This window comes from Muscardinus avellanarius, assembly GCF_963383645.1.
Source record: "Muscardinus avellanarius genome assembly, chromosome: 8".
In the NCBI taxonomy this organism is placed as follows: domain Eukaryota; kingdom Metazoa; phylum Chordata; class Mammalia; order Rodentia; family Gliridae; genus Muscardinus; species Muscardinus avellanarius.
Genome location: NC_137794.1, coordinates 104,214,898 through 104,238,989, shown reverse-complemented (window position 1 = coordinate 104,238,989; position 24,092 = coordinate 104,214,898). Strand labels below are relative to the sequence as shown.

At 39.5% G+C, this 24,092-nt stretch overlaps 1 protein-coding gene across 3 annotated transcripts in view; it reads left to right on the top strand.

The window, feature by feature from the left end:
* The window catches only part of SYNE1 (spectrin repeat containing nuclear envelope protein 1), a gene marked incomplete at both ends in the record, with an annotated part of 486,197 nt that overhangs the window by 120,372 nt on the left and 341,733 nt on the right, over positions 1 to 24,092 (top strand). For all 3 annotated transcript variants that reach the window (XM_080699888.1, XM_080699887.1, XM_080699889.1), the window contains 5 exons: positions 2,974 to 3,081; positions 6,304 to 6,441; positions 8,148 to 8,312; positions 23,201 to 23,313; positions 23,873 to 24,041. In XM_080699888.1, the coding sequence (XP_080556014.1) occupies positions 2,974 to 3,081; positions 6,304 to 6,441; positions 8,148 to 8,312; positions 23,201 to 23,313; positions 23,873 to 24,041 (693 nt within the window). The remainder of the gene's footprint in view (positions 1 to 2,973; positions 3,082 to 6,303; positions 6,442 to 8,147; positions 8,313 to 23,200; positions 23,314 to 23,872; positions 24,042 to 24,092) is intronic.

The following is a 24,092-nucleotide window of genomic DNA, read 5'->3' as shown; positions in this document are numbered from 1 at the left end:
ATTACCACAAAATCAGCAACTTTCATAGCCAGAAAATACCATCACCAGAGAAACAAAAAAATCACCAGGCTCCAGAGAGAAAGCGGACTAAGAACAGAGCTCAGAGCCACTGAGGAGATACACTGGCCTCACGCCCGAGGCCGCGGCAGCAGCGCCATACTGCCGGCAGCAGCGGCAAATTCACCGGACGGCTACAGCAAAATGAGGTGAGCCACTGCGGAACAGCCAGGCGGGATTTCTCACCACAGGTAAAATCTAAAGCTCCCAGTGGCTGAGCTCAGCACATGCTGCAGGGATTCAGAGTGGAAATCAAAACCAAGAAGAAATACGCCAGCCTCACGGCCGAGGGCGTAGCAGCGGCGCCATATTGCCACCGGCGGCAGCAGCAGAGAATTCACCGAATCCAGTACAGCTGCATCTGCGTACTCAAGAACAGTGAGTCAAATTGCGGGCCACAGAGGAGAAATCCCAGTACTGTACTCCCTGGGACTTGACCCAGTGGGGGAGGGGCGGTGGCAGAGATATCACACCATAGGAGAACATGCAACCTGGCACCCCCCACAGTCTAAAGCAGCCTCTATCGACTCTCTGGGTCAGAGACTCTGTGATACAACCCAGTAAAGGAGTAGTGGGGTCTGAGATACTACAGACTCAAGATCCAGAACACCTTAAGTGAAGTCATAGTGACCCAAGGGAAGAACCCAGAGAAGGCACAAACTTCCAAAATCATGGGAAAGAGAAATAATACTGGAGCAATGAATGCTCACAACCCCACAACATCAGAACCCGATAAAACAGAAAATCAGAGATTTCTAGAAGATCAAATCAGGAAAATAACTGTAGAAATAATAGAGGTGCTTCTAAAAGAACTCAGAGAGAGCCAAAAAGAGATAAAGGATGCAATTAATGAAGTAAAGGCCTCAATTCAAAGCATGAACAACCGATTAGACCACATGGAGAACAGAATCTCGCTCTTAGAAGATGATCATTCCAAAAATGAATGCATAGTTTCTAATCTAGGAAAAAATATCCAACAGCAGGAATCTGATATTGAAGAAATATGGGCCCATTTTAAGAGAGCTAACCTAAGAATAATTGGAATAGAGGAGGAAAAGAAAGTGAAACCAAAGGGATCAACAATCTCTTCTAGGAAGTAATAGAAAATTTTCCAAACATAGAGCAAGAGGTTGATACACAGGTCCAGGAAACTTAAAGAACTCCCTTTAGACAGGATCGGAGAAGAGGATCCCCACGCCAAAAATTTCCTACCCAGCAAAACTTTCTATCAAATTAGATGGAGAAATAAGAAGCTTCCATGACAAACAGAAACTGAAGGAATTTATGTCTTCAAAACCAGCACTAGAGAAAATACTCAAAGAGATTAACTACAAAGAAGAAATAGGTAACACACACCAGAACCAGAGAAACAAAAGTTTCCATCCAACAGACAACTAAGATTGGTTATCAGTGGAGATTCATTATTTATGTTAGTCTTTTACCTATCTCTAAATGGTATTGTTTGCCTTTATTGTTGTTAATTTTTAGGATTTCTAGTTGGAATATTAATATACCTTCAGATATAGCATTTGGAAATATTTTATCCCATTCTATTAGTAACTTTTAACTCTGTTTACATTGTCTTTGGATATACAATATTTTTTTTATGTTTTAGGGAGTTTGTATACTCTTCTGTTGCCTGTGCCATTGAAATCATATCCAAGAAATCACTGCCAATTTCAATGTTGTGAGGTTTTATGACCCAGATTTTCTCCTAAAAGTTTATAGTCTTAAGATTTATATTTAGGTCTTTTATCTATTTTGAGTTAATATTTGTATATGGGATTAGGTAGGGTCCAACTTTATTCTTTTCCATGTAATTATTATGTTTCAACAATATTTAGTTAAAAGATTATTATTTCCCCCACCAAATGTTCGTGGAAACCTTGTCAAAAATAACTTGACAATATAGGGAAGAATTTAGCTCTAGGCTTTTATTTAACTCCAATGGGTTATATATCTGCCTTTAGAATAGTACTACACTGTTTCAATTATTGTAGCTTTATATGGTTTGAAATCAGAAAATATATACCTTCTAGCTTTGTTCTTTTTCAAGATCATTTTGGGTATCTAGAGTCCATTTTCCATATTAGGATAGATTTTTTTCTGAAAAATAAATATATAAATATATGATAGTTTCACCTAAAAAAATAGAAAAAAAAATTCTCTGGTAAGAAAGAAAGTAAAAAGAAATATTGAAATGTTATCTTTAAGTTATCAAAAGCTTGGTATCAGACAAATGAAACTGTTATGTGAGATTATCATTTTTAATTTTGGATAAATTGCTATAATACTAGATGTCAACCACTAAGCCAATATGGGAGGGAGGGATGGGGAGAGAATGGGGTGGGGATCAGGTGGGGGCTGACTGGGCGATGTGTACATGTATGTCTACAAAAGTTTGTATCCCACTATGATGTATGAATACAGTGCACCAATAAAAAATAAAATATATATATATATAAAATGAAAAAAGAAAAAGAAAAAAAATAAGAGTATAGACAATTCATCAAGGTTATTTGTCCCTGCAAGTCCTTGAATTCAGTCAAAATTAATCCCATCCAGAATAGTTCCCTGGGTTACCAATGATCTTGGTTTCGGAAGCAACTCACAGGCCTGTTTTCATATCAGCTACTACTCTTTCTGAGTACTTTGAGAAGTAGGACTTTCTCTTTTAAGCACATTTCCTTTCTGCAGTTAGTGTTCCTTGAGGGAAAAAGTGGAAGTAGATAATTTTAGTATTAAAAGACAATTCATACATATTTTTCTAGAATTAGTTTTGCTTCTTGCACACCAAATAGGGTGGGGGCAAGAAAAAAGAAAAATTTTCAGAGACAGTTGGAGTGGATTAAGACTAACCATCAGCCAAACAAATGTCCAGTTACTAACACAATTGTGATGTGTTATGGTTTCCAGAGAGAAGACAGATTGATTTTGAAAGAAACAAAAGTTTGGATAGAACAATTTGAAAGAGATTTGACAAGGGCCCAATTGACAGAATCAAATCTGCAGGATAAATACCAGGTAATGTATGAAGAAGAGGTTTCAATCTTCCAAAATCTTTGCATGGGTTAGATTTATAAATGTCATTGAATTCAGGTTTAATCTTTCAGATTATATGCAGAAAAGCCTTTAAAGAGATAAGATGCGTCATCTTAAATGTGCATGTAATTTAATATTTAAATACTGTCTGAAGAGGAGGCTTTAAATTACATTCTGTACAGACTAATGGATGTAATGCAACGGAGCTTTGAGGTGCACTCATGCTCAACACAGGGCATTAGAGGCCACCCAGAACAAAAACTTGGAGTTGTTGTACAACTCATGGTTTTATAGGAGTTATGTAACACAAAGATCCACCAAACATAAATAAATAAAAACTGACTAGAGCCAAACAAAAATTACTGAAACATAAGCTGAATTTAATAAAGGGTTGCAACATGAGTATTGGAGTGAGTCCATTAATAGAATCAATTTCTACTGCAACCTGCCTGATTCAGTCTCACTGCAACATCATTAACTAGACGTCTGCTTCCAATTTTCACTTCCAAGACACGCAATCTTGTAACAGCTTTTTTTTCATTAAAAATTGTAATGTGTTCTATGCACATTGTTGTTTTCTTTCTGTTTAGAATATCCCTTTATTTTAGTGGCAAAACTAAGCAATATATTTTGCATTATATTCTATATTATAATTCTACTTTATATTATCTCTCAGTCATGTTGGCTTCAGAAATGGGCACAATAATGTGAGAGTTTCAACATGATAGACAATAAGAGATTTCTATTTGGCATTAATGTGTGGTTTTAAATACCCACATCAATATGCTGAATTTAGATGGATTATACCATTGTGATTATATTTGTTAAATTTGCTAATTCCAGCCGGGCGTGCTGGCGCACGCTTGTAATCCCCGCGCTTGGGAGGCAGAGACAGGAGGATCTCGCAAATTCGAAGCCAACTGCGCGTGTTGGCTTAGGAGACCCTGTTTCCAAACAAAAATGTAAAAATAGGTCTGGGAGTGTAGCCCGGAGGTAGAAGGGCTTCCAGGAACCCCAGTACCACCAAAAAAAAAAACAAAAAAAAAACTTGTTAATTCCATGAATATGTGCTTATTATCCACAGACCCTTTTGTTTTAAAACCCAATGTATTCTTTTTTCCGAAAGAATAAAATGTTCGATGACATCTGTAATTTAAGTAATTTGTAAGAAAAATTACTCAGATAGCTATAGATTCAACTATTTCATGATTAAAATTAGAATCTATTAATCAATTTAGAGACATAAATGTATCACTGTTCAAAATAAGAATTTGAACACAAAAATAAGTATAATTAAAACAAAATAAATAAATAAATACATTAATTAATTAAGCAATTAATTAATCTGAGGGATGAGCTCTACTAAAATATAATTAAGCCAGTAAATTGAGATCAGGAATCCAAAAACAGAGTGAATATACTTATTTAGTCCATTGTGAGTTTTAGTTTTAGCATAAATTATTTTAAAATTTTAATTTATAAAACTGTGTTTCAGATTTTATTGTATGAGAGGGAAAGTAAGGATTAAGAAAATATAAAACATTAACACTACTTTTAGTCCAAAGATGGTCACTACTTGTTTAAAATAGGCATGAAATATCTGAAATCTGCATATATGGACAGTTTTCTTTCCTTTATTTATTATTATTATTTTTTTGTGGTACTGGGGTTCCTGGAAGCCCTTCTACTTCCGGGTTACTCTCCTAGACCTATTTTATATTTTTGAAACGGGGTCTTTTAAGCCAGCGCGGCTGGCTTCAAACCTGCGCAATCCTCCTGTTTCCGCCTCCCAAGTGTGGGGATTACAACCGTGCGCCACCACGCCCGGCTCCTTTATGTATTATATACTCGGCACAATTTCTTTCTATTTCAACTTATCAGTAAATACTCTATTTTCCAGTTTTTGCGTGCAAGCGTTTTGGTACTTTTTTTCTTTTCTTTTTTTTTTTTTTGTGACACTGGGGATCAAACCCAGAGGCTGTCACATGTTAGGTGAACACTTCCTCTGAGCCACAACCCGCCCATTGCTTTGCTATCTTAGAAATTTCACTAGAATCAAATGGAATGGAAGACAAATGCATGGTATTTTTGACTCACCATCCCCCCCCAGTGTTCTTCATGTGAACTTACATGTTGGTTTACAATTCTGAAATTCTTTTAGATGTGTTATCTGCCTGATTCTCTAAGGCCATTCTCCTGTTCTGTAATAAAATGGCACACCTTAAAGGTATTATCAACTCATAGTTTGAATTGGAATTACATATTGGATATTTTAATTTAATGTAAAATCTATAACTTTAAAATAGCTACTTTTATATTAATATTAAGCCTGAGGTTAAGCCTACTATCATGAATTTATCTTAACCTTTCTGTGGCATACTTTATTTTAATGCCACAGAGTTATTATGCAAGTAAGGTTTCCTAAAGTAAATATCATAACACAGGTTTACTTGTACACAAATTTAGGTATCTGTATTTCAAATAATTTTTTTTTTTTTTTTTTTGGTGGTACTGGGGGTGGAACCCAGAGGCCTTCTACCTCTGGGCTATACTCCCAGACCTATTTTATATTTTTATTTGGAAACAGGGTCTCACTAGGTTGCTGAGAGCCTCACTCAGTAGCTGAGGCTGGCTTCAAACCTGTGCGATCCTCCTGTCTCAGCATCCCAAGCGCGGGGATTACAAGCGTGCGCCACCACACCCGACTCAAATAATTTTAATATATGTAATTTATTTTTGTCAATTGCTTTGTACTTTGAAGCCAAGCAACTTGGTTATTAACATTGATTAATACATTAATAATTAATAGTATACTACTATTTTTATTCTTTTCTGACAAACATAGGCTGGTATATCAATTACTTAATTAGAAAGGAGAAATCCTGGACTTTATCTTGCTTTTACCCCTGGTCCTTACCAAATCACTTCTGGACTTCAGAATAATAATGCAGGTCTATCTTGTAGAGTCCTGGAGAGAGCCAGAGAGGATAGTGTGCAGAAAGCACTTGGTGCTGGGTCAAGCTCATAATCAGGGCTGGATGAGTGGCACCTGCTTTTAGTTTCATGACTGTCATTAGTATTTTTTATCAATAACATGTATGGAGTTCTCGCTACACATAAAGGATTGTCAGTTAACAAATGTGATTTCCTTTGCCCTGGCTTTCTTTGACTCACTGCCTTATTGTTGCTATTTTCTTCTTTCAGTCATTTAAGCACTTCAGAGTTCAATATGAAATGAAAAGGAAACAGGTTGAACATTTAATACAACCATTGCATAGAGATGGCAAATTGTCACTTGACCAAGCATTAGTAAAACAAGCGTGGGACAGAGTGTCCTCCAGGGTAAGTTCTCTCGTGGTTAATTTTATCAGGACTTAGGTAATTTAGTCAAGATATATCTCATCATCTTTTTCTACACAGCACTACTGCATGTGGTCCTACAGCCTCTGTTGAAGGTTGGAATGGTGTAATTAGAGAATAATTGCCCCCTAGTGGACGCATTTGATTAACAGCTATATTTCTGCCCTGCTACACACACAGAATGTTAGTCAAAGACCTGAAAGATCTTTGGATCACTTCTTGTCTTATACAACATAGTTCTAAATTGTTTTGAAGAGGTGGCTTTTATCTGGTAAAAGATCCCCAGGGATGGAAAATCAACAACTATTATAGGCTTATTTTTTAATTTTCGTGCTTTTATTGGTGCATTATAATCTCACATCATAATGCAAATCATGTTGACAATGACATACATGCACACCCTTTTGGTGCCCCTCCCTCCCCATCCCCTCCCTCCCAATACGGAGTACCCAGATTGACGTTGCTTCTTATATTTTATAACCATGTTTCACAACAGTTAATAACCTTATGCTGACATATAACTTTACATGCCTTAATTAAAACATTTCTTTTTTGGTCATTTATAAATCTGAAGAAAATTTGTTCAGTATCTGTCATAGTCATGTCCTTGGTTTCTTGAAGATTTCAAGACCCTGACCCTCTTCTGACACTCATACAAATAATTTACTTGAATTTACCATATGTTATTTATTTTGGTAATCTCATTGGTCTTCAAGACCAAGATTTCAAACCATTGGCCCTCTTCTGACACTCACAGGAGTAATCAACTTGTATTTGCCATATGTTATTTATTTTTATAATTTCATAATTTGATAGTTTCATACTTTGATAATCTTGCTTTGATAAATTCATTAACCCCATAAAAGAAGAATGTAGTTCTGCCAGGGATGGTGGCACATGCCTGTCATCCCAGTATTTGGGAGAATAAAACAAGAGGATCACAGGTTCAAGACCAGCCTCCACATCTTAGCAAGACTGTTTTAAAATTAAAAAAAAAAATGGGGCTGGGGGTGCAGCTCATATGTAGAAAGCCTCTGTGTTCAACCCTCAGCAGCGCACACACAAAATAAAATAAAACAAAATAAATACAGAATTGTAGTATTGTTTCCCAGGGCTTCCACCCAACTTGACCTGACATTCTTTGAAGTAGGAAGTGGTGCTTAAAAATTTAGTAAAATGGAAGAAATGGAGAGAAGGTTAGAAAATGAGGGCTCATAGGAAGAACCCTCAAAGCTCCTCTCTGCCTACAGCTGTCTAGATGACTTTAATTTTTATGCACTTATTCCGATCATGTGGGAGGTTTTAATGGGTGCTCATCCTGACAACCAGGGTGCACATCCGCTGTTGTCAGCAAACCTGGTCCCTCACCTTCCAGCAAAGCCACACTGAGAATCAGCAGGTACTTTATGCTATTCCCATAAGAAGAAACTTGCTTGAGCTTCCTAATAATATCCTTCCCCTGTCCGAGACACATTTTGACTTTCCACAAAACTTGCTTGTAACTGTAATTTCCTCCCCATTCTCAAAATAGCAAACTCAGAATGTAAATATTCATTGATTTGATATTTATCAAATTACCCTGCAAACATTAACTTGGAGGCTTCTTAGACACTTGTGTCATTTGGGGAAATTGTAGGGATTGAATATAGGAGATATCTTATTTTTCTCCTTTATTTTCTGAATTTCAGCTCTTTGATTGGCACATACAGCTTGATAAATCTCTTCCTGCGCCACTCGGCACCATAGGTGCCTGGCTGTACAGGGCGGAGGTGGCCCTGAGAGAGGAAATAGCCATTCAGCAGGTCCACGAGGAAACGGCCAACACAATACAGCGGAAACTTGAGCAACATAAGGTAAAAATCCTGGTTGGAAAACTCTCCAGCATAGCAGTCCCTGTATGGTCTGGAGGCGTGGCCGAGGGCAGCCTGCTTTGCCGGTGACCTCTCTACCCATCCTTTGTGATTCAGAGACCTCCTCCTCAATTCTCTAATGTTCATTTCCCTTTTCCATACTGACGCACGACAGTGCCAGTGGGTTGATTTCCTGACATATTTTCCAATAGCTCCAGGGGATATTTTCACCTGTAACTATCTTTATTATTTCTGTTGCTATGTTTTTTCTTTTTTTATACTTTTATTGGTGCAATGTAATTATACCCCATAATGAGATTCAAAATTATACAAACAAGCCAGATGCAGTGGCACATACCTGTAATCCCATTCCTTGGGGGACCAAGACAGGAAGATAGCAGGTTCAAAGCCAGCCTCAGCAACTTAGCAAGACCCTATTTCAAAATAAAAGATTAAAAAATGGGTGGAGGTATAACTCAAAGATAGAAGACCCAACCCCAAGTACCAAAAAATAAAGAAAGAACAAGTGATACAAACGTACTGTCACTCATCACTTGGTGTATTCTCTCTGTGTATCTATCCCCCCATCCCACCCCCATCCCCTACCCCTTCCTTTCTCTATCCCCCATCCCACCCCCATCCCCTACCCCTTCCTTTCTCTGCACACGCGGTATTGAGATTGGTGTAATATCTTGTATGGACAGAATCTTCTTTGAACTTTTCCTTTCCTCTATCTTACTTTTTCCCCTCCTCTCCCCCCACCCCTTCCACTATTTTACTGTTTTCTCTCCTCATTTGATTGATGCCTCTTTTATTTTCTATTTTTGTTTTAGCGTCCACATATGGACAAAACATATGGCCCCTGGCTTTCTGAGACTGGATAATTGATATTCTCTAGTTCTAATTATTTTCCTGCAAATGACATGCTTTTATTCTTCTTTGTGGCTGAGTAAAATTCCATTGTGTGTACGTACCACAGTTTTGTTGTCCAGTGGTCTTTTAATGGACACTTAGGTTGGCTCTATGATTGGGCTATTGTGAATTGTGCGGCTATAGACTTGGATTCTGCATGTATCACTCTAGCGTTCTAACCTCAGGTCCTTTGGAGAAATACTGAGGAGGGGTATAACTGGGTCACATGGTCTTTCCATTCCTGGTCTTTTGAGGAACCTCCAAACTGACCCCCAGAGTGGCTGCACTAATTATTTTTTAAAAGATATGAGCCGGGCGTGGTGGCGCACGCTTGTAATCCAGCATTCAGGAGGCTGACACAGGAGGATCGGGGTTCACGGACAGCCTCAGCTACTTAGTGATGCCCTTTGCAACCCAGTGAGACCCTGTTCCAAAATAAAGAATAAAAAATAGGGCTGGGAGTGTAGCTCAGAGGTAACTGCCCTGGATTCCATCCCCAGTACTACAAAATAATAAAAGATATGTTTGTAAATATATGCCTCCATCTAGTGGCTGGCTCATGACTCTAGACCTCATCTTTGCCTCTATTCTCAAAGGAGGGCAGGCCAGGGCGCTTGTGGCTGGCGGGGGTGAGATTCTGGAGGCCTTTGGAGCGGTGGGATTCGAATTGGAGGGCCCTTAGTCATTTGGAATGTCTTTTCCCTGTCAGTTGTATGTTAGTCTTAATGTACTTCTTTACATTTTGTGATAATAATAATAATAATGGCCTAAAGTGCTATTTTCCATTCACATGGCATTAACGCAATCCTGCATTTGTGCAGCTGAACTTGGGTTTCCCATTCTCTGTGTTGTGGTGGTGGGGTTGTACTATATGTGTGGAAAGCAGACTGATCAGAGGAAACTTCTGTTCCTGACTATGTGTGGATAATCTAGAGTTCATATGTATTTTCTGCAAAGTATTGACACAGGTATATTACATTTGTCTATGTTCGTATATATGTTCTTAATTGCTCCAATAAAACAGATTATCATTTCTTCTAGACCAGATCATAAGGCAAATTCATGACAGATTTGTTTCATGACTCTCTGGGACCTTGTTTCTGGTACAAATAGAAATCTCACACCATTTCAGTACCCGGCCCTTTCTGATCAACAGAATCAACCTGCTATTAGCTCATCAGGAAAGACTGACATGTGGGTTTCACAGTTGACCACACACCGCAACTCAGAATCCCACCACCACTATCACGTGGCCCTTCCTCAGGTGTACTCAGGACTTCAGACATTTCTATTTATTTTTATTATTTAGACTTTTAAAATTTTAAGTGACATAATAATTGTATGTATTTATAAAGTAGGATGGGATGTTTCAATACATGTATTCATTATGGAGTGATCAAATCAGGCTAGTTGGTATATCACTCAAATATTTATCATTTGTTTGTGACAAGACCATTTCAATTTCTCTTAGTTATTTTAATATACACAGTAAGTGACTGTGAAGTATAGTCCTCATGCTGTGCAGTAGAACGCCAAAACTTACTCCTCCTGTCTAAGACTGTTCTCTCCAAGATTACCCTTTTCCAGCTCACGCCCCACATGCGTCTGCATCCTCTGGGCGCTACCATGCTGCCCTCTGCTTCTAAGTGTGACGTTCTTAGATAGCACCTGTGAGTGAGATTGATTACATGTTATTTGTCTGGTGTGCCTGGCTTGTTTCACTTAACATAATGTCCCCCAGGCTCATTCATGTTATTGCAAATAACAGAATTTCCTATAGGTTTAGTTGACATTCCTTCAGATCAAGTGGTATTCCCTTTTGTATAAATACACAATTTTCAAAATCCATTCATTCACAGATAGAACATAGACTGTTTCCGTATCTTTTTTATTGTCAACAACTCCACAGTGAACGCTGGAGTACAGACGCGTCTTGGCATACTGGCATGAATTCCCTTAGGTTTTTACCCAGCAGTGGGCTGAGTTAGATGGTAATATTAATTTTAGTTTTATGAGGAAATCCCATACAGTTTTCCAAAATGACTGTACTGATTTACTGAACCCTCAATGGTCATTGAGGCTTCTCCTTTTCTCCACACCCTCACCAACACTTGTTACCCTTCATTTTTTTTTTTTTTTTTTTTTTTTTGGTGGTACTGGGGTTCCTGGAAGCCCTTCTACCTCCGGGCTATACTCCCAGACCTATTTTTATATTTTTATTTGGAAACAGGGTCTCTTAAGCCAGCGCGGCTGGCTTTGAACTTGCGCGATCCTCCTGTCTCCGCCTCCCAAGCGCGGGGATTATAAGCGTGTGCCACCATGCCTGGCACCTTTCATGTTTTTAATAACAGACAATCAGATAGGTATAAAGTGATACTTCACTGTGGTTTTAATTTGCATTCCTCTTAAGGTGAAAGATATGATCATTCCATATGTACATATTCTTGTAATAAATATCCTATGCAAGGCCTTTGCCATTTTTCAGAGAGGTTCTTGTGTTCTTGTCATTGTTGGAGCTCCTTATATATTTTTGGATTTTTTTTTTTTTTGGTGGTGGTACTGGGGTTCCTGGAAGCCCTTCTACCTCCGGGCTACACTCCCAGACCTATTTTATATTTTTAAAACAGGGTCTCTTACACCAGCGCGGCTGGCTTCGAACCTGCACGATCCTCCTGTCTCTGCCTCCAAAGCGCGGGGATTACAAGCGTGTGCCACCATGCCCGGCTCTATTTTTTATATTAACCCCTCACACTATGTAGGATTTGAAAATATTTTCTTCAGGTCTGTGGGTTGTTGCTTTCCTCTCTTGTTGCCTTTGCTGTGAAGTTTTTTAGTTTGATATAATCGCATTTGTCTGTTTTGTTGCCAATGGTTTTGGGGTCATATCCAAAAATCATTGCCCAGACCAATGTAAAACTTTCCATAGGAAGTTTTTTTGAGTAGTTTGATAGTTTCCATTCCTTCCTTTAAGCTTTTAATCCATTTTGAGTTGTTTCTTGTATAAGGGGTGCCATAAAGGTCCATTTTCACTCTTCTGCATGTGAATATCCAGTTTCCCAAACTTGATTTACTTATTGATCTACTATTTTTCCAAATTGAGTGCTCTTAGCACTTTTGTAAAAAATTCAATTAACCACAGATGTGTGGGTTTATTTCTGGGCTCTCTATCCTAGATCATTGGTGGATGGGCTCAGACACTTTTAGATTTACTGATGATCCCTCAGTCCCTCTCCTCCCCACCACCAACTCACACACAGACAGGCAGAGCTCCTCTTCATCTGGCTTCTCAGATGACAGCGTGACTCTGAGGTCTGCTCCATCTGTGTAGACACGCACACACAATCTGGGCCTATTTCTTTGTACCTTAGCTCTCTGAAAGTCGAGAAGCTGTAAGGCAGCCAGAGTCAGGCCACAGATGAGATGCAGTCACATGTTTTCCTGGTACTGAGAAAAGCATGGAAACACAAATCCATTTGGGGGCTCCCCGCATATTAAAAATAGGGAAAGGTATGAAAACAGGGTTATACAAATGATGTCACTTTAATAAATTAGCAACTTTGAACCAGGTGTGGTGGCACATACTTGTAATCACAGTACTTGGGAGGCTGAGACATGAGGATTACAGCTCATGGACGGCCTTGGCTCCTTAGTGAGGCCTTCTGCAACTTAGTGAGACCTTGTTTCAGAATAGTAAAATAAAAATAGGGCTGAGGTTGTGGCTCAGAGGTAGAATGCCCCTAGGTTCAATCCCCAGAACTGCAATAAATAAATAAATAAATAAGCAACTAATCACATATAACACACAATAATTTCTCTGCATATAAACATGTAAAATTGAAGGCACTTTATGGTAATATTTGATGCAAGTCACCTAGATTTTAAGTAAAATGCACAGTATGCCTTAATTATGAGCTTGACGTGCTAACTCTGTGAAGACTCCTGTGGCCCCCCACCTCCCAGATTTGAGCAGAGAGCAAGCAGGAACATGTGACCTGCAAGGTCCAGGCACTGATGGCGCCTTCAAGCTAACGGATAGGAGCATTCATGTGCATACTGTTTATATAATAGATTTTGTTTTTCCACCACATGTAATTGTTCCATCTAGCCATTAGTTATAAAGTTGTGCATAAATATCAGTTCAGGGCCCATTATAGGTGGCGCTGACCCCTGACAGGGAATGAGTTTTAGGTTGGATGCTGTGCACACTAACCCATGCATTTCACTGGCTGTGTTATGAAATGAAGATGCAGTGGGTTAGAAGTGGGAATCGGTGGCTATCTGAGACTAAAGAACAGAAAAAAAGAGAAAGCCGGGGAATGCAATAAAGAGAAATTGAAAGCAAGCAAAGGTAGATAAGAACTAAAACCAGGCTTAAGGTGAATCTCAGAACCTTCTCTTTGTTGAGATAGGAAATTTTGCTAGCCTGCAAACAGGTACTCAGAGTAGCGCAGTTGTGAAACAGTGTCATTAGTCATGAGATATATTCTAATTTGTTCAGGATACATTTATTAGGTGCCTATAATAAGCTTAGCTTTGAGGGTGAGACATTTGAATCATTGTTTAATATAATCAAAATTCTAAGTTTCCTCAATAGCAGTAAATCAGTCCACCAATTTGATACATATACCCGATACTGTTGTATTGTGTTTAATCAAAGATGCAATACATCAGGGAAGAAGGCAATATGGGACTTACCTGAGGTAGAAACGAGAATGTCTGAGAATATCCTTTTCATCCCAGCTGAAAAAGTAATTCTGATTCTTGCCAAGAAGACTTGAACGTGCTATAACCATTTAGAATGCTTGGTTTTCTGCGCTCTCCACTCCTTTAAAAATAAAGTAATACAATTTCATCACTTAATACATGGGCTGTGTTTGCAAATTGTATTGAGGTAGTTTTTATTTTTTGTACTTTTATTGGTGCTCTGGAATCATACAGCAGAGTGAAATTCAAAGTGAGACATGTATGTATGTATGTATGTATGTATGTATGCATATGCAGGCATCCCTTGGTGCGTTTCCCTCTCATCCCGCCTTGTCGCCCCATCCTCCCTTTCTCAAGCCGCCCCACGTTGCTCCCCAGCCCCTTCCTGCTCATTCATCTAAAGTCTCTTTTGTTTGTTTCCACACAGGCGAGAACATACAAGCCTTAACTTTCCGAGGCAGGCTGACCTCACGTAGCATAATATCCTCTACTTGCATCCATTTTCCTGAAAAATGACCTAAGTTTGTTCTTTTGGCTGAGTTAATCTCTATTGTGTGTACACACCACAGTTTTTATTCATTTACCTGTTGATGGATGTCTGGGTTGTCGACATGGCTATGTGAACTGTGTTTCTTATAAAGTGAGATAACTTTAAAAATGCATCTTTCAAAGAGTTTATTTTGTGAATGATTCTTTTAACCTTTCCTGTTTACTTTAAAAGAAATAAGTCGACTTACGTGGTTGTTAAAACATACGTATTTAGCAAGGCAAATTATACTTGTGGTATATCTTCTCTACTCGGTTATCTGGAAAGATATCAATAACCATCGCTAAGTGTGAGGATGGATTTAACCGTGTTTTAGTCTTAAGCACTTAATTTGCTGAAATGTTAACATGAGGGCCATGAGATCAGTACCATGAAGTGGTTCGCCCCAGGCTATAAAGCAGACAACCCCAGCTGTCCTGAGTACTAACTAAGCTTAGCTAACTGTGCCCGCCGAGTTACTGCATGTAGAATGCGCACACTGATTAGTGTATCAGGCACGGCATTGCCTTCACAAAGCAAAGCTTCCAAGTCCTAAAGAATCATGAGAACAGCTGTCACATCCACCATCTCCCTCCATCCTGCCTGGGTCACTCTCCCTGCTTTTTTGGGGGGGACTGCACTTCTGCCATCTTGCTTAGTAATTCCAGTAACGCATAGATGATCCTCCGATACAGTGGCCCCTCGGTGCCTTGACCTCCTTCTCTCTGAGCTCCCATGCTGTGCTTTCCTCCACCACTCAGTCCGCAGGCATCCTCTGCCAGCTCACCTCCTTGACTGTGCGCTCCATTCTCAGAAGTAACTTCAATCAAAATTTTATCCCTGGATTTCAGCCAGCTTAAAGTCTCCTTGTTTTGGGTAATGTCAGTCCTGATCTCCTGGGATGGGCGGTCACTTAGGGTGGACAAAGGGCACGGTCACTTTGTGAAGCAACTCCCTTTCCAACCAAAGAGGTCTTCATCCCCACCCCACTGTTCCCTTTAACCCACTGATCCCGTTGCCTTTTTCCTCTTCGTTAGACGACTTCCCTTTTTGTCCTGGTTAAATTCAGTGTTCATAAACAATCCCCTACATGTACAGCCTCAATTCCCTTACCTACATCTCATTCTGCCCCACTGTCCTGGTGAGAACAGCGCTGCTAAGGCTCGCCTCCCACCTCGCTGGTGCCCACGCATGCACACAGGCGCAGGCCCGATGACTAACCCCCGCGGGCTCTCCATAGAGCCTGGCAATCCTGAGGCATTTCCCAGCTCCCCTCCTGCTCCATTTCTGGGACAACTATTTCATACCTTGTCTCCTCAAACCTTCCACACCTCCTCCCCGTCCTCACTCTGACGGGTGACATTGCTTCCTATTGCTCTAAGAAAATAGAAGCAATCAGAGAAGCATTTCCGTGAGCTCCCACGACCACATCAACCCACCTACTTGCATCTGCGCCCGGATACTCAGTTTTTACTTCTGTTACTATGGATGGACCATCTGTGCAACGGCTCTGCTCAGGCCAGCCCCTCCCTGGGCGCCTGAATTCGCCCCTCCCCCTCCCCCCCGGAAGACAATTCCTGTTGTTCTTTCTTTCTTTATATTCTTTCTCTCTGTGTGTCCTCTCTCTCTCTCTTTCTCTCTCTCTCTCTCTCTCTCTCTCTCTCTCTCTCTCTCCCTCCCTCCCTCTCTCTCTCTCTCTCTCTCTCTCTCTCACACACACACTCACACACACTTTTTTGTTCATATGCAAATCCATTGTTATTTCTCTCATCTCAAAGTCGCTTGGTTAAAGCTTAGATTCCTTTCCAGCTACTGTCCAAATTTCCTCTTTCTTTTTATAGAAGAGCTCTTAGAATTTCTCATGTTCTCACTTTGTTGCAAAGTTCCCTTCTCCCACTCTCTCTCTAGAACCCATTTCAATCCAGCTTTCTTTGCCAAATTGACCAGGATTCATCCTGGTCCTCACTGGAGAGACAATTCCGTTTTCTCCTTTCTTTACCTCACCAGTCAGAAGCATTCAGCAGGGTTAGTCCTGCATCCCAGAAGCTCTTTCTTCATCTGGTTTCCTAGTTTTCTTCCTACACTCTTGGTTTCCTAACTGTTCCTGATTTAGTAATGAGAATTTATTGATACTCGCTTTATACAAAGTCTAGGTATCGTCCAGGTGCCTAAATCCTGTAATCCCAGGGTTTAGGAGGCAGAGACAGGAAGATCACGGGTTTGGGGCCAGCCTCCTCAACTTATCGAGATCCTGGTTCAAGGCAAAAAAGAAAAAAAAAATAGGGCTGTGGGTATAGAACCCTGGGTTCAATCCCCAGTACCTAAGAAAAGAAGAAGAAAAGAAAACTGATGCCAGGAGTGGTGGCACATGCTCGTAATCCCAGCATTCAGGAGGCTGAGACCAGAGGATTGTGGTTCATGGACAGCCTCCGCTACTCAGTGAGGCTTTCTTCAACTTAGTGAGACCCTGTTTCAAAATAAAGAATAAATAATTGGGCAGGGGGATAGTTCGGAGGTCAAATGCCCCTGGGTTCCATCCCCAGATGCGCAAAAAAAAAAAAAAAAAACTGACCAAAAAACAAAAAATATCTGCTTTTATACAACTCATGTTCTAGTGGAAGAATGCAAATAAAAATAAACATACTAAATACATAAATTTAGGTTAGAAGATAAAAAATAGGGAATATTAGGTGGTGTTGCAATTTTTTATTTTTTATTTTTTTTGCAGGTCTAGGAATGGAACCTAGGGGCATTCGACCTCTGAGCTATACCCCCTGCCCTATTTTTTATTCTTTTATTTTGAAACCGGGTCTCACTGAGTTGCACAGGGCCTCACTAAGTAGCTGAGGCTGTCCGTGAACCGTGATCCTCTGGTCTCAGCCTCCCGAATGCTGGGATTACAAGCGGGCACCCCCACGCCCAGCTGTGGTTTTGCAATTTCTAGTAGGGTAGTCAGGGAAAGCTTGCTGGACAAATAACATCAAACAAGCGAGCATGCTCTACCCAAAAGCCTTGCCATCTTTCTGGGGCATTCTCTTCTACCAGGGGTCTCATTTCCTCCTCTTTGTCTCTTTGTACCTTTACTGAAAGATCTTCTCTTGGTAAGCCTTTCCTTGGCCATCTCTTAAAATTATAACTTCCCCCAAAGTCCTTCTCCTTCTTTACTGTTTGATGTTTTATCATCTCAATTCTCATCTATTTTATCTGATTGATTAATTGATTTCCTGAACTTCACGTCCACTCCATGTGGAACAAGGATTATTTGTATTTTTTGCGGTTACAGTCCCATATTCAGGTTTTCATAAATTTAATTGGGCTGGTATTGCTAATTCATATGTTGTAGAAATTTAACTTTCTTCAAAATTATCAGCAATGGTTATTCAAAATATACTATTGCGCCGGGTGTGGTGGTGCACACTTGCAATCCCTGCACTTCGGAGGCGGAGACTGGAGGATCACGCTGGTTCGAAGCCAGCTGCACTGGCTTAAGAGACCCTGTTTCCAAATAAAAAAATATAAAATAGGTCTGGGAGTGTAGCTCAGAGGTAGAAGTAATAATTATATATATATATATATATATATATATATATATATATATATATATAATTGGAAGCCTGCTATTTCAGGCTTCCAAATGGGAAACTACATGGGGTATAGCTCAGAGGTCGAATGCCCTTGGGTTCCATTCCTAGACTCACAAAAGAATAAAAATAAAAAATTGCAACACCACCTAATATTCTCTACATGGAAGCCTACTGTTTTAGCCCAGTCGTGGCCAGCTCGGTACAAGAGAACTTCTACATAGGATTTCCTCATAGTAGCCTGGCACTTTTTATATATCAAATCCAAATAAAGATGACAGTCTGCCTGCACAAGGCAAATGAATGCTGGCAGCTAGCTGGGGTAATATGGCATCTTCCAGGACTTGCTTTGCTGTTTTTCATATAACAGTGACTTTCAGTGTATGGTTGACTTTCTGAGTATGGTTTATTTTACTTAACACAATGTTCTTATCAGAAGGAGGACAGGAAGCCTAACTAATAACATGTTCTGATTGTCCCCACAAATAATCACAACTATCCTTATGATAGTTCTTTTTAGGCAGAAGAACTAAAATGACGAAGTTTTCATCTTTTGAGATGGGGAAGCAGTAAAGCAAGTTTGGAAGCCAAGGGCAGGCATTCAGTTTGGGGCCTGATGAGTCTTTTCTTCATCCCAGCTGACATCATTAGGAGATAAAAGATAAGAGCCCAGGAAAGAATAGGCCAGAGATAGAAATCCAGCAAGGGGCACACAGAGGCATATTTAAAGAGATGAAACCATAGGAATTAGATAAAGAAATGTAGACAGAGAAGAGAGAAGGACCAAGATCTGAGCTGGAGGAAATCCAGTATTAATAGAACAAAGGGTGGAGGACGAACCAGAAAAAGTCTGAGGAGCGAGTGAGGCAGGAATTCGGCAGAGCTGTTGTCTTAGAAACTGAGGGAAGCGAGTTTATCAGGGGTGAGCTGTATTCAGCAGCCGACCACAGTGATTCTTTTAAAAATCCGGTTCTGATCATACCACCGCTCTTTTAGAGAATCCCAAAGTCTTTGTCTACTCAAAACAAAATGGTTCCCTCTCCTTCTCCTTCCATCCCCATAACCTGCTATCCCACCCACTCCCTTGCTCTTTCCTTCTCACTGTGCGAGGCAAGCACTATGAGGATAGTTCTCATAGTAGTATGGATTGCTTACTTTATCCCTGTCATTCTGTCCATTCTTGCTTTATATGTTTTAAGGCTTACTAGATGTGTTCAAGTTAAGGATTAATATGTCTTCTAGTAAGTTTCTTTTAATTTTTAGTGGTGCATTGTAGTCATCCATCTTAATGGGGAGCAAGAATGTGGAGACGTACATGCGCACATCACCCAAACAGCCCTTATCCAGTTCCCGCCACATTCCCTCCCCCTCCCTCCTTCTCATGTTTGGCTTAGTTCCCTCAGTTAGGTCGCCTTCTTTGCTCATCTATAATATCTTCTAGTAAGTTGAAATTTTCATCTTTAAGCCATTAAATACTTTGAGTGGTGTCTATTCCAAAATCTATTTTGTCTGATTATCAATACACTTCCTAGCTTTCTTTCAGTTTGTCTTCAATTGAGATGTTGTTTTTTCTGTCCATGTTTTTAATGGTTAGGTGTAGCTATCGTAAAATCCAAATAGTTCTATTTTGTTTGTTTTTTCAATCTAGAAATAACTACCTTTTAACTAATAAATTTATGTTTCATTCACATCATTCACAAGGATGTAAATGCTATACTTAAATTTGTTCCTATCATCTAACTACTAGCTTTTTCTATTTGCCCCGGTTGCTACTTTTTTCTACTTTCTTGCTACTTGTAAGTTGATGGAAGAGTTCCTACTTGGTTTTGCTAATTGGTTTTCTAGTTTGTTTTTCTTATCCTATGGGTAAGCAATCTATTGGCTTGAAAGTAATTCGTTTAGTTGTACATTATGATTTCTCTTAAAATTAGATCATATATATTTAATAATATTGAAAGTTAATATCTTAACCTCCTCTGAATAAATATAAGAATCAGATCGTTTTCTTTCTAACTAGTATATTGTTATCATGTATTAAATGAAGAGCATTTTTCTAGCACCATACACTCTTTCTACTGGCTCTTACTCATGGTGGCTTATTTCCCTTTGATTGTATTTGCTACTAGTGAAGCAATTTTAATACTTTTTGAGGACTCTGTATATAGAAGATATACATAGAGAAGATTCCCTTTTGGTGTTTCAATTTGCTTATATTTCAAGACTCAGTCTCATGTAGCAATAGAATAGATATTTGATTATATGGATTTTTCTATTTGTTTTTATTCACAGGTTTCTGATCCAGTTGGAGATTGTGATTTACTTAGAATGGGAAACCTAAAAATATTGACTTGCTTCTTCTGAAACCAGAAGAATGAATTAAAATCATATTTGTTCAGCAACTAGCTGCTTTATAGTGGAAGGGCTTTTCTTTTCTTTTTTCATCTTTTTTTTTTTGTTTTTATGTGTACTGGGGATGGAACCCAAGGTCATTCTACCTCTGAGCTACACCCTCATTCCTATTTTTTATTCTTTGTTTTGAAATAAAGTCTTACTAAGCTGTGGCGGGCCTCAGTAGCTGAGGTTGGCTGCAAACCATGATCCTCCTGTTTCAGTCTCCCAGGTACTAAGATTACAGCATGTACCACCATGCCCATCTAGAAGGACCTTTCTTCTTTCTTTTCCTTTTTTTTTTTTTTTTTTGGTGGTACTGGGGATACAACCCTTCTGCCTCCGGGGTACACTCCCAGACCTATTTTATATCTTATTTAGAAACAGGGTCTCTTAAGCCATCAAGGCTGGCTTCAAACCTGAGCGATCCTCCTGTCTCCGCCTCCCAAGCACGGGGATTACAAGCGTGTGCCACCACACCCGGCTTAGAAGGACCTTTCTAATCTAGCAACATTGTGACAGATATAGAAGCTCATTGAGCATGTATGTGAAAGTGTTTTGGTGTTGATATCTTGTACAGATTTCTTTCAGTGGACTAGGTGTTAAAAACTGTCAGGTATAGCAAATCGGAGCTAGTTATGGTGACATTTCTAGGTACATTCTGTAGTTATCTGAAAGAATTTCATCTAAGACCATTAACCACAGACATGTATCTGGATGTGATCAAGGAAGCCATGGCTAAAATACTATCAGGAGGAGCTCTGAGAACTGGTCTCTGTCCCCTGGCCTCTTGTGGCCAGATCTTGGCTGCTCATAGGACCCTCCACGTGGAAAAAATGTTTTTTGAATACATATGCAGTTATCTATGGACTTGGATCAAAATGACATAATAGAAAAATGTGTCAGAGTGTTTTACAATGTTAACTGATGTTTTTACAGTGTTAACATGTTACTTACATGAATAAACATGTTACTTAGATGTTTAACATGAATAACCATGTGAATAAACATACACAGACCCTAGAATTCGTATTTATAATAGAAAGGCCTTTGTTCATCCCTTCCATTTAAAATGGCTATTTTAGGTTTTATTTTTCCTTCTGTTTTCTTCAGTGGATTCACTAAATCTTGATTGTTTTGTTTTTTGTTTTGCATAATGGGGAAATATAACTCAGGGGGCATCTACCTCTGAGCTACATTGAGCCCTATTTTTTTTTTTTTTTTTTTTTTTTTTGGTGGTACTGGGGGTGGAACCCTTCTACCTCCGGGCTATACTTCTAGACCTATTTTTTATATTTTATTTGGAAACAGGGTCTCTTAAGCCAGAGAGGCTGGCTTCGAACCTATGTGATCCTCCAAGTGCAGGGATTACAAGTGTGCACCACCATGCCCAGCTCAGCCCTATTTTTTATTCTTTTTTTTTTTTTTTTTTACAATACTGGGGATTGAACCCCGGGGCATTCTACCTCTGAGCTACACCCTCAGCCCTATTTTTTTATTCTTTATTTTGAAAAGGGTCTCATGAAGTTGCAAAGGCTTCACTAAGTAGCTGAGGCTGGCTGCAAATCTGCAATCTTCCTGTTCCAGCCTCCCAAGTAGTGAGAATATAAGCGTGTGCCACCACACCCAGCTAAATCTTGGTTGGGATAAAACACTATTATTTATTAAGTTCCTTTGGTGAGCTAGTGTGTCTTAATTTTCAATGAGTTACATACTATTGAGTATTTATCCTGCTATTGGAAAACGGACTAAGCTGTAAAAAATTTGGCATTAATCTCTTCTTGCCCCACTCTTTGCTTCTTTGCGAGAAGCTGGCCAGGCATTGTGAAAAACATGTTTTCTTTTTATAAATAAGTTTGTGGGTGGTGGGAAAATGTAGCAAACAAATCAAGGAAGATTTAAACTAACCTAAATAAGCAAATGGGAGTTTTATACAGTTGATAACGAATATTTATAAAATCACATTTGATCTTCCCACTGTGCTGCCCGTGGGACATTGCTTGTACTTACTAGAAATTTTCTGAACAAAAGGATGCTTTCAAAATATATTGTGATCTGATAGGCTTACTTGAAACAGTGAGCAAATATTACTTCAAATACCCTGTGTACAAGCCAGGTATGGTGGCGCTCGCTCGTAATCCCAGCATTCCAGAGGCAGAGAATGGAGGATTGCGGTTCGAGGCCAGCCTCAGCTTCTCAGTGACCTTTTACAACTCCGTGAGACCCTGTTTCAAAATAAAGAATAAAAAAGTAGGGATGGGGTACAGCTCAGAGGTAGAATGCCCCGAGTTTCATCTCTAGTATCACACACACACACAAAAAAAATAGCCTGTGTGCATTCAAATGAATAATAGGGAAGCTATTTGTTACCATTATAGGGTTAAATTTGGTGTGCTTAGTTTTAAGCTCTTTAAAAAAAAATATATATCCACAATCTGGGAAGGAGAAATATACTCATATTGTTGCTTATAGCAGTAATTGTATTTTTCTTTGGATCTTGTACCTTTAAAATGTCTGAATGCATTGCTGTGTTAAGTGTCATGTGTGTTTAAAAGATGCCATAATTATTAGACACAGCTCTGGCATAGTGTCTTATATATAAGCACTGGGCTCCTGCTCCAAGTAGAAGCCAGTGAGAAGCACGGGCTGCATTTGAATGTGGCAGCAGGATCAAATTGTTGAATACATTGACTCATCGGTACAGGCTGAAAATTATGTTTCCCAGCCTCCTGTGAATATGTTTCCTCATTTTTTTATTTTTCTAAAATACTGAATCTCAGGATCTGCTTCAAAACACGGATGCCCATAAAAGAGCATTCCATGAGATCTATCGGACCAGGTCTGTCAACGGGATCCCAGTGCCACCCGATCAGTTAGAGGACATGGCCGAGAGGTAAGAGCGTGCCTGGCTTTAAAGGAAGTCTCTTTTGAAAAGGCTAAGTGGATGCTTTTTGCATTTCTTTTCTTTTTAATGAATTGTTTGCTGTTCCTTTTTTTTATTTAAAAAATAAAACATAGATGCTTTCATGTGGTACAGGGAAAGTAGGTTTCCATAATGTATGCTAAGAATGCCAACATTCTAATGTGTTATTAGCAGAAAAGGGTGATCCTAAATGTACTCACAGCCTGGAAAGCACAGACACGGTTTCTTCATAGGCTGTGTTTTTATTCAGCACTGTAAGGAACATTATGTAATATTGCAAAAACAGCTTATAAAAGAAACAGATGAGAGATGTGTTGGCAGGGGAGAGAACTAACTCAAAGACTTCCATCAATAATATCTTGCCTTGGAACTCAGCGCTAGGAAGGGAATCAGATCCCAGACAGCAGCCAGCCAGAGCGGGGAAGACCCGGTGGCTGCAGAGATGCGAGGTTGACACGTCACGGGTTAAGTAGGCATCGTTCTGTTACTATGAGTTACCAGCTGTAAATTCTCCCTGCTTTATTTCTAGGTTTCACTTTGTTTCCTCCACATCCGAGCTACACTTGATGAAAATGGAATTTCTGGAGCTAAAGTACCGTCTGCTCTCACTGCTGGTGCTCGCAGAGTCCAAGCTCAAGTCCTGGATCATCAAGTACGGGAGACGGGAGTCGGTGGAGCTGCTCCTGCAGAACTATATCGTAAGTCCCGGTGCTCTGACGGATGCTCCACTGATGCTGGTGTTTTAATCC